Below are 11,453 nucleotides of genomic sequence, written 5' to 3'. Positions count from 1 at the left end.
AAAACTCCATTTGGCAACATTGTTTCTAAGTGCAAGATGCACCTTTGTGTGTAATTTGGGCACATTATCATAAACTATGCACTGAATATGATCATCACCTTGGTCTTTTGACTTGAAAGCCATGAATGTTCTCACATGATAGCCTGTCTTGTGAAGGAATTTATTTAAAAAAACATTCATATTAAAACATTGGTATTTTTTCTCTCGTAACTAGGTCACATAACATGACTCCATGCGAAAGGATTGCATTTTTTTTGAACTTGTAGTCTTTTTTACTTTTATTTGTTTCCAAAGCGGAGTCAAAATGGCAGCATGGCTATTCATGGCAAGGGGTTGAATCTCTAAAAACTCTAAGGGTTCTTCCATATAATGACTATTTGTTTACACAAAAATATTTTTTGCTAATTCTTAGGATAGAGCTATCACACACTTGAAGTTAAAATTTTAATTACTTTCATGAAATCAATATAAAGTCATTTAAATGTGCAAAAATCGCTAGGAATGTAGAAAATCTACAAAACTTGGGGATTTGACAAAAAATGGTCTACTTTATGTGAACGGGGTGGTGCCATTTTGCACCCTATTTTTGTACCCGCTTCACAAACATATCGATTTTTTACACTTAGAAAATGGAAATTATTTTTTGTACAAAAAGGTTGGAACCTAAGTGCCCAGTTTAGGCACATTGTCATAAACTATGCAATAAATATGATCACTCCCTTCGTCATTTGAGACCATATTTTGGCATGGCAGAAAGTGTAATTAATATGGCCTAAATTGTCAAAGATCTCAACATGAAAATTATTTATCTCGTGAAAATGAAAAACTTTAATTTTTGGATCAACTTTATCATAAACTTTATCTCGTGAAAATGTAAAATGTAAAATATCAAAAACTTTATCCAAATGTCATAAACTTTAATTTTTGGATCAACTTTATCTCGTGAAAATGTAAAATGTATGCAATTTCGACAGCCAAGACAGTGCAGCGCAGTGAACACCCTCTTTTGCCGAGTGTAGCACTTGGGAAAGATACCCTTTTGCTGAGTGTAGCACTCGGGAAAGATTTTTTTTGTGTGTGTTCCACTGTTTTGCTGAGTGTTTTGTCCATGACACTCGGCAAAGCACATGTTTACCGAGTTTCGCTTGTTTGACGAGTATTTTTTCAATGACACTCGGCAAGACCTGTTTGCCGGGTCCCTGGCGCAATACATTCGGCAAAGACGCCGAAACAGAACCTAGCTACAACGGGTCGGCCCAGCTAAAGTCTCACTCCCTTCCTCTGTGTGATTCGCCGGCAACTTTCCGCAATGAGCAGCAAATTACCCTAATCATGTGCCTGGCAACCACTAGAATGGTACATGTTCCAGGATCAGAACCAAACAGACCCTGACGGCGATGTGGTGAGGTGACAGCCTACCAGACTGAATGTACTCATCGTAGGCCTCTAATTCTCATTATGTGTAACTGTCGTGCTCATTGTTGCGCGCTGACCGGTCTACTTGCAGAGCCACTTTCCCTGGTTTCTTTGTCCAAGATAGCTTGATCCTGTAATTTTCGAAATCCTGCCGGCCGGATCAGAAGAACCAAAAGAATTGCCACAGAAAATCATCATATAATCGATTTGGGGATACATCATACATATATACTACTACTACTACTAATCTAGATCGACATATCACATGCAGTGGCGGTGGCGACGAGGTCAGGCAACGCATACAACTCTTGTAGCGGCGGCGGCGGCGGTGGCGGCGAAGAAGTCGACGGGCTGGCAGGAGACCTGGACGTCGTACTGGCGGGAGTAGGCCAGCCCGACCTTGAACCGGACCTGGGCGAGCACCAGCACGGTCATCGGAGGCGCGCCCCCGCAGCACCCCAATTCCTTGCAGTCGAAGAGGACCGACGCGCGGAGGCTGCGCGAGCTCGCCGGCGGCTGCTGGAGCGGCATGGCCTGGTGGACGTCCGTCTTCAGCCACGCGGCCGCCGCGTGCCTCGCGCTGTAGAGCTGAAGCCTGGCCGTGACGGAGCTGTACTCCACCCCGGCGCGGCGGCTCGGGTTGGCCGCGTCGAGGGTGAAGTTCAGCGCCACCAACGACGCTCCCTCGACACTGCTGCTGGAGGCGCCGGTGACGGAGAAGGCGATGCGCGCGGGCCTGAGGACCACGGTGGTCACCAGGGCCACGGCGCTCACGGCGAGGGTCACGGTGGTGGCCGCCAGGATGTACTGCTTCGGGCTCCACACGGGGCCTGCACTCTTGAACTGCCCACTGCCGCTGGTCACCATGGCCGGCGAAAATGCTCTCCTACCTCTTTTTGAGAGAAGGCTTGCTACCGCACTCTGCTACTCCTGCGTAGCTTTGAAGCTCTCGGTCCAGTTGCCTGCCGCTGTATATATCTGCATGCATGACTTCTTTTAGTTTCTGCGGTCCGACTTTTCCACACTCGACTGAAAATTCAAAGGACACGCGTCAGTGGTACAATACAAATACACAACGTTGCAAGTTTTGAAAATGTGAAACTAGTGTATACCAACCGAAGAGAGAGAAACAGAGTGATCCAAAAAAGATATACAGATGAAGAAACAAAACATGAGAATAATATTGTTTTCTTGAAAACAAAAAAAAGATAATTAATTAAATCAGCGGCACAATTTGCAAATGTCAAACAAGTTTTTTTTAAAATTCAATGTCAAACGAGTTTGGTAGTGTATATCAGGGTGCTGGGGACAAACAAAAATAGATTGAACCTTTAGGCAGCAATGTACATATAAATGAATTAAAAAATCTGTGAACTTTCAAAACTATAGCCACATAAAATTATCGAAAGATCTATGATCCACAAATAATAAATGTATAGCAAATAACGAACATAGGCTAAACGGGTAATCAAAGCGCGCAAATGGGAACTAGCCGGACCTGGAGTATGGGGCTCCCAAGCTCATATGCTCCCTAATAAACAGTAAATCACTAAATAATAATAATAATAATAATAATAATAATAATAATAATAATAATAAATAAAACTGAATTCTGTGTGCTTGCATATCAAAGTGGTAACAGGTACGTGTCCGTCCGCCCGCTCGGCTCCACCCAAAGTCATTGCAGCGCATTCATGCCAATTAGTCAGCCAAAGCGGACAGGATTGGACGATACCGGCCAGAGCGACGTGAACGGCCGATGAGCGGCGCTGCTTCAATGGGGACGCACAGACCAAGAAGCATACTCCAGCCGCTGCGCATATCAAAATGGCGTCACTCTGCATGCTCCGGATATTTAAGCAAGGCGTTGACGTTGAAAAAAGCACCTCTCATCTCCTCTCTGCACCCACCCGCCTTGGTCCTCCCCTCTCTGTACCACCATCATTGCACCCACCCGCCCCTTTCCTTGTTCCGTTGGTGTGCTTGTCGTTGGAGGAGGGAGTGCGGAGTAGTATCTCCGTCGGATCATCCGCAATTCGATTAGTATTAATTACAGTGGATCCATTTGGATTAGACGACTTTCGTGGTCTTCGAAGTTTCTACATACCCTTTTTTTTAATATTTTCTTCTACGGGACGACAATCTGCTTGTAGATCGGGGTCGCGGGCCTCTCCTGATCTGCATCGATGACTTCCCGGTCATAGCTTCTTCAAGATCCTGAATTTAAACAAGTTTGCTCCGGTGAGGCGGAGGCCCAGAGGCGGCGTCAAGCTATGCTCACGGCACGCCACCGGTGGATGCAGGAAGAAGAAGACTTTGTCATCCCTAATTTTTTTAATACAATGCTATGTTTTTGTAAAGGTGTGTTTGTAAAGACTTGTGATGCTTAATATTTCACCTTTGACCCTTTCGCGAAAAATAAATAAATAACAAACATATGCCAAACGGGGCATCAAGTTAAATTTCAAAAGACAATAGTGGACTAAACGTATAAATCAATACTAGCCTCTCTTTTTGACTTACACTCTCGTGGCTGCATTTCCAAGGGCATCATACTTGCATTTGAAATAATCATCATACATCATCACTCCCTCGCGAATATGTTGGAGCTGACCTGTTTGTTTGCGTCAGTGCGTTGGACCGTGATTTTTGTTCGTTTACAGTTAAACTAATGGATGCAGACAGATAAAATGGGTCGTCGCATTGGAGTTAGCCCAAGGAACTTGCTAGTAGTGTATTCTACTTGTAAGTTTCTATAAATAGGTACCGGAAGTGGATCTCTCTATCATCCACGAACACAAAGGTCCATCTCTAGCTCATTAGCCAGTACACGATTCCCCGACCAAAAATAAGTAAATCCAGATCGGATGGCCGAGCAGGGGAGCAAGGCGCCGAGCTGGTGGAGGAGGTTCCGGTGGCTATACGCGGCGCGGTGCACGGTGGCGTGCGTGGTCACCCTGGTGGCCGTGGCAGTGATCGTTCGGGCAGTGGTGGTGATGCTCCGCCCCGAGAAGCTCCAGCTGAAGCTCGCCGGCGGCCGCGTGGCTGTCGACTACATCCCGTCACTGCCGCCACCGCGCAACGTCGTGGTCTTCACGGTCCTCCTCAGGGCCAACAACCCCGGCGGGCGCGCCACCATTGTTTACGCCAACGTCACCGTCCGGCTCACGGACGCGTCGGCGGGACCTGCTGCGACGATCACCGAGTTCGACCTGCCGCAGCGCATCGACGTGGCGCAGCGTATGGCGCACGAGGCGACCGCGGTGGCCAGGCTGGAGCCGGGGGAGGACCTGCCGATGAGGTACGTGCGCACGCTCTATGAGGGGCGCGGCGTGGCCGGCGCGGAGATGGAGCTGAGCGGGGTCTTGTCCACCCACACGGCGATGGCCACCACCAGCGTCCTCACCACGTACTACTGCTGGCCGGTGACCATCGCCGTCGTCGCAGGCGACTCCGCCGCCGACGTGCCCTGCTTCGACAAGCTGGACGCACCGGCCCATGTGTGATCAATCAAGCGGGCGGGCAAGGCTACAGATCGACCTAGCTAGCTTGGTACCTACTGTACCTATCTGTAAACTGTATTGTAGTAAGCTCGAGTTATTTGCGTTGATGCCTGCCATGCCGAGTTATTTGCGTTGAATTAACTCTAGCTGCAGTGCAGCAGCGTGACTACGAACATATATTTACCTGCCTGCCGAGTCTCTCGTTGTGACATTTACTACTCTTTGTTGCAGTGAACACCAGCTATTGGTGTAATAAGTTGCGATCGGGTATAATCTAGAGCATAATTGGTTTGCTATCAATATTTGGCTTGCCAAATGTTGGCACTGCCAACTATTGGCAATACCGAGACTTATCAACCATTGGCAACTTTATGTGAGAGAGGCAAAACAACTCGTAGCCAACCAAGTAGTTGCCAATATTTGACACAATGCCAAACATTGGCATGCCAATTTTTGGCAGCAAACCAATTATGCTCCTAATGTTTAGCATGACTGATGGGATTGATGTATCATGGGTCCCACGAGTGATAAAAAACACTTCAATATTGGCAAAATAATTGTTCACCCAAAAATTATGAATTTTCCTGTGGATACATTGTTAAGCAGTACTACACCAATTTTGGTTTTGTGAATGATTGATGTTTACTAAAAAATGTGAAATTATGTGGCATCCGGACAAAGGCTGAATAAACACCAAAATTAAACAAAACCAATTGCATGTCCAAAAATCACACTTTTTGTGGATGCTTGTTAAGGTTTAACTAATATACTTTTGACAAAATACAAATATTACTTAAAAATCTGCCAAAAACAATATTTGACGTTTTGTAATGATATTTATAGATGGATTTGACCTCAGATATTGTAGCACAATTATGTAGGCATTGGCATTTCATGTATAATAGGTGAATTACTTGCACGATGGGTTTAGGGTCTATGCTATACGAAATTGCATAGGAGCACTCGGCGACGCTGCCCACCGGAATCCTGCCCACCCACTTGTCTCGGGATCTCAATCACTATATTAGCCACACCGTATTCTCATTTGCTTTTGGCTCGTATCTGTCCTAAAGTCCACGCGTTTCTGTTCCCACAGTGTCTGCTTCTTCTATTCGACAGCACGAGCTCAACTCAACTAACACCCGCCAACCACCTAACTCAGTTAAATGCACTGATGCTACTAGTCCTCCAATGGTCCCCTCCTCTCTTCTACCCAAGGGTCTTCTTCCTCCTTACACCATATGTCTTCTACATTCTGGCACACACAACTATAGGAGACCCCCTCCTTACACCATTTTAGCTCAATCTCGCACACACAACTACAGAGCCCCTCCACTTCGTGTTTTCTCAAGATGGTTCTCACCACCATGTCAAGCTCCAGCGCTCCAGTGGCACTAGATGAACAACCTCGGCTTGCACTCATGGTTTGCCCGTTCTGTGGCAATGGAATGGTTCAATGATGGGTCTTTCACAGCTCCACTTGTTCGCCGTGTTCCAAGCTAGCGTGGAACAAAGCCAAGAGGAACTCCGAGCTTGCCGCGTCTTGCACTGCCACGGTCAGCGACACCATGTCCGCCCTGCACGTCGACACCAAGCCATGCGTTCCGGCGGCCAGTGAAAACGTTTGGGAAGAAAAAACCAAGAAGAAGACTATGAAATCCATTACCACCAAATCAAAGTAGCCGTCCCAGGCCGAGTTTGCCGCATCCTACGAGGTCTCAACTAGCGACACCGCATCCCCTGGCTTCTAGCACCATGTCCTGTGTTCCCACACCAGGTTCCAGTAGCTCTCTCTCTCACCTTGCAGCAGCAGCCACGAGTTCCAGGGAACGGCTAGCAAGAGAGGTCGGGCATCTGTCCCTCTCTCCCTCTTCCCCCGGTTAGTTTTTTTAACGAGGCTACTGTTCTTCCCAGCAGCTAGTCGTTCCCAAAGAACGGGCTATGATCCAGAAATACACCTCGCTCTAATAGAGAAGAATCACCAGGTCCAGTCTCACCGATGTATACTCGTTGGAGTTTTATCCTTTGTATGGACCTGCAGAAGCAGGCTGCCATGGCCAACATCTGGTCCGCGAGTCCTCTTTACGTCACAAGCACGAGGTACTTGCAGCCGTCAACCGTGGTGGTGCCCGTCCGTTTTGGCGGAAGTCCAGCCGCAGCTCGCCAGGATACCTAGGTGCCATGGCCGCAGCGGCTCGCGGTTTATTATTTGCAGACATCTCCAACCTTTACTGTTGTGTCCCACTAGCCAATTAAATGTGGATGCACAGGTATGCACTGTGCCCATGTACTCTTTGGCGGTGTATTCGCATATGGGAAATGATTAGAGCAAAACATGCATGCATCTCCAGATAGCATTGCGCGGCCTGGATTACAGGGAGGTGCGCCTCCGTGTGCTCCTAGTTTGCGTCCCTATACGAAATTGCATAGGAGCACTCGGCGGCGCTATATCTGTATATAGTTGTATGAATAACTTGGAATCTTTTATATCTAAATAGCTAGCCTTCACTATAGGAATTCTCTCGCTTCTCCTTAAGCCACATCACCCAAATTAATTTAGCCGTTGGATATCAGTCAATAATATGCTCCGATCTACACATTGAGAGCTGCTGCATCAACCACACGCAGTAAGCCAGTAACTGGCGCATGCATGCAAGTGCATGTAGTAACTGCTGTCTACGAGTGTTTTAATCAAGAAAAACATTGACGCATGCATGCAGCTTATAGCCTATGAATGACAAGTGAGGCATGCATGCATATTTTATTTTATTTTCCTCTAATTTTAAACTTATACATAGAGATTTGGTAGAATACTGATAAAAAGTTATCTTACTACACGAGAAATTTTTGATTCATACAAAATCCCGCCGCAACGCGTGGGGCATTGTCTAGTATTGGTCAATGGATGAAGCCAGTCCAATGGTACAAAGGTCATGAATCCAAGCACTATTGGTTGTATGATATCATCTTCACTCCATCAGATTTTGCCACATGTACTATCTGGAAGATCCTATGGTTGAGCCAGCAGAATGAACAAACCTAAAGAATGTACTTTATGGTTCGCAATGCACAACATGCACAAACTTGAAAACACAAGCACTTCTTCTTTGGCCTCGAATATTCCATAAATTAAATCCAAACTTTTTCTTCCAAATGAATTGCCATTTCTTTTTTAGTTCATGATTTACAATTCACAAAGATCACGTATAATAGGCCTTCTCATTTCTTCTAGAATCTTCCATACTTTAGTGCCCCAATTATTTTGTCTTCTAAAAGAATTTCATTCATTTTTGCTTTACGATTTTGTATTCAAGACTATGAAAGATGTTCATAAGTTTCATTTGTCTTTAAAGATGCAATACTATCTACTTAGATACTTCAGACAATTTTGTTGGATATATTAAGATGAGTTGTGTGTAGTATTGTACCATACAACCTTTGTATATGTTGTATCTACAATATGATTTTCAACGGGATGAACTACGATAATTAAATCTACATCTGCATCATGCATATATAATTCAAACTGGTATTTTTACCTATTATGATGTGGTATGTCAATATTCATTAATACTTTGGTTATCTAAGATCCTATGTAGAATGCATGCGTACCTTACTCTAGTAGCCTAAAATGCATCCACACAAAATTTCCCAATTTTTTATGAAACATTATTCTTCTATAATATTTAAGGATATTCTGAGTTTGGTCAATTATGGAGCACACATGTCAGAAATTATTTCAACTACGCGAAGCGCTGAATTTGACCTCTTGGCAACTGGTTGCACCAAATAGTCTGTGTTCTCTATAACAAACACCATGTATAAGTAATATGTGCAAAAAACAACCCCCAAAGGTGATGGTCTGTGCATTCCATCCTCCCGAGGTGGGTCAATTCTTTTGGCGGATTTGATTTAATTCATTAGAGAAATGACATAACTTTGTCATTTTCTCGGTACATGCCCGTGGTATGTGAGGTTTTTCATTAATGTCATACTTAATATTGGTAACTCAAACAAAGGAGCATGATAATTTAGCTGAGAGAGAATAGTACCACATAACAGGATCTATATAGTATGAAACATGCACATGGAAAACATTATTTCCGTAGCTTTAGTGGTCTTGTACCTCCACATGCATAGGCAATGAGTATGTATGAAAGTCACCGGATTATTTTAAATTATTCTTACTAAACATTGCTCCACATATTAAACCCACTAGCGCAATAACTAATCTCATTCCAATAGACACGGCATGCAACAATCACTTTTTCCCACTTTAGTAACACATTTCTCATCGTCTTAAATATAAGCTTAGCTTTAGTGGCATTAAGTGCACCGGCTTCTTACAAAACATGGTTCCATATATTAAACCCACTAACACACTAACTAAGATCACTCCAACAAAAACTGCATAATTTTTTTTCCTTCTTTAATAACACATTTATCATCTTCTTAAGCCTAAGCTTAGCTTCAGAAGTCCTGAGATTTTTCCCATCCATAAATTGTCCCATGATTTAAACTTTCTCCATAGAAGAACCCATGATTTTTGAAGTGCACCGGCTGATCAGCATTGACATATTGAACCTACATGGAAAAAGGTAAATTTTGCGGAATAGATCATCCGGGTAGTCTAGCACAAGGTCTACATAATATTAATCAATTTGAGAGTCACATCATCAACAAGTCCTAAAAGGTTACTATCGACCCAATGTTTGGAGCGTTTGTCAGTCTGCCTTTGTGGCCGTGTGTCTTCATGGTTTGAGGGTAGTCCACATGTCGGGTTGTTACTTATGCGTCTTCCTAGAACAAGTTTGTAAAGATTTATGTTCTGTTGCTAATTAATCAGATAATTCTCTTCTACTCAATTAACGAACTAGGTAAAATATTTTACGTCCGTCAAAAGAATTACTCCCTCTATAACTTAATATAAGATATTTTTTGACATTGTACTATCAACCCTTGTCTTCGGATTAATCCGGCGATACCATTGGCCTACTTACTACCGAATTTGATGCCACAGGACCAAGCATGCAGCTTGGTACACTACCAACAGAAAGTTACAAAATCAATGACTTGATGTCGCAGTAAAATGAAGGCAATGAATAGTGGTACCCATCCTGCATCAGGCTGGTTGTAATGGTAGTATCATAACTAGTATCATGCATGCCAACTAGGCAATTTTGATGAGGTGTCATAGCATTAAATGAAGAAAGAGAGGATGTAGTATCATATCATGATACTGTATCATAATAAATGTTATGCTACTTTGTGTCATGCACGACAATAAATAGAGTACTACATGATACTAATATATGATACTATGCATTAGGGAGGTAGTATCATACACAGTATCATATGCATGATACTAGTATATGATACTCCCTGTTACAACCAGGCTTAGAGTACTTTCATCCAGAGTACGTACACGCGTGCAAGTGTAGAGGCCTTCCTCCATCGTCTTCACTACTCATGGCTGACGGCTCTCTGCTGCCCCATGTCCCAGCTTGCATTACGCATGCGCCCTGCTGGCCGGTTGTGCTGGCTGCCAATGTATCTTGGCCCTCCTTCCCTGCTGCCATCCTAATTACTCCACCTGTTTCGTCGCTGTTCGTCGAGATGGGCAACAGAGCTAGTAGTAAATGGCACCGGAAAAGACTCGGCGGGTCTATCTATATAAGAAACACGGAGACAGGTCGCGCCGCTGCAGCTAGCGCTCGTCGTGGGTCGACGTGACTACACTTGCATTGCATTGCATGCTCAATTAATCCTGCTGGTCCGCCAGCAGAGTTCCACTACTGGCCACTCATGAGTGTACAAGTGTAGACTCATTATTTTGACAAACATTTTGGATATCACGTATAAGTTCGTGTATATAGAACAATATATACTGCTATCAAATAAATGAGGGAATGTGAGTCACGCAGGCATATTATTAAGCAAAAGGTCTGAAAAAGTCTGATATTCGGTACAAGCTTACAAGAGCCGCCAAAGTAAATTGAAAATAGAAGTTGCCACAACCGGCAAAAGCAGGAGAAGATGATGATGATTGGTGAAGCGGGATAAGTAAATAATACTGTCGTATTGGTACTCAACCTGTCCTAAGTAAACCAAGCACATGCCTAAAAAACGGCCGGGTCACAGTCTGTGTGTACACTATACACTGAATTATACTCATATGCGACTGGTTGATTAGGCCACTTGGCGAGGGGCAGGTCAGGTGCCTGTGCCTCCAATGGCAGGCAAGTGGGCTGTCTCCACTGACAGGTATGAGAGCTTCCATTACTCCATAGCTCCCAAGCTGAGCTGCTACTTGTACCATTAGTCCTAGCCCTAGCCTGTGCATCCTCTAGCTAGCTTCGCGTGTGATGGCGAGCAGGTGGCGTTGCTGCACTGCGCTCATACACAGTTGATTCAATGAAAGTAGGGTATGTATGTACTCTCTGCAATTAACTCATACTGGCCGGTGGGCAGGCAGGCTGCAGCAATGCATGGATGGATAGCCGGCAGTCATACATGAGAAGAGAGCAAATCTAT

General features: G+C 44.5%; 1 protein-coding gene across 1 annotated transcript; it reads left to right on the top strand.

Moving 5' to 3' along the window:
- Window positions 1-4,183: 4,183 nt before the first annotated feature.
- Window positions 4,184-5,108, top strand: LOC125522396. The gene has a single exon (XM_048687457.1). The coding sequence runs from the start codon at window positions 4,284-4,286 to the stop codon at window positions 4,920-4,922; it is 639 nt and encodes a 212-aa protein (XP_048543414.1). The 5' UTR covers window positions 4,184-4,283; the 3' UTR covers window positions 4,923-5,108.
- Window positions 5,109-11,453: the final 6,345 nt, after the last annotated feature.

This window comes from Triticum urartu, chromosome 7, assembly GCF_003073215.2.
Source record: "Triticum urartu cultivar G1812 chromosome 7, Tu2.1, whole genome shotgun sequence".
NCBI lineage: Eukaryota > Viridiplantae > Streptophyta > Magnoliopsida > Poales > Poaceae > Triticum > Triticum urartu.
Note: the sequence above shows the minus strand (reverse complement) of the source record. Positions and strands in the feature narration are given on the sequence as shown.

What these genes read in the sequence shown, in the direction of transcription:
- LOC125522396 (XM_048687457.1), top strand. Translation starts at nt 4,284, where the DNA reads ATGGCCGAGCAGGGGAGCAAGGCGCCGAGCTGGTGGAGGAGGTTCCGG.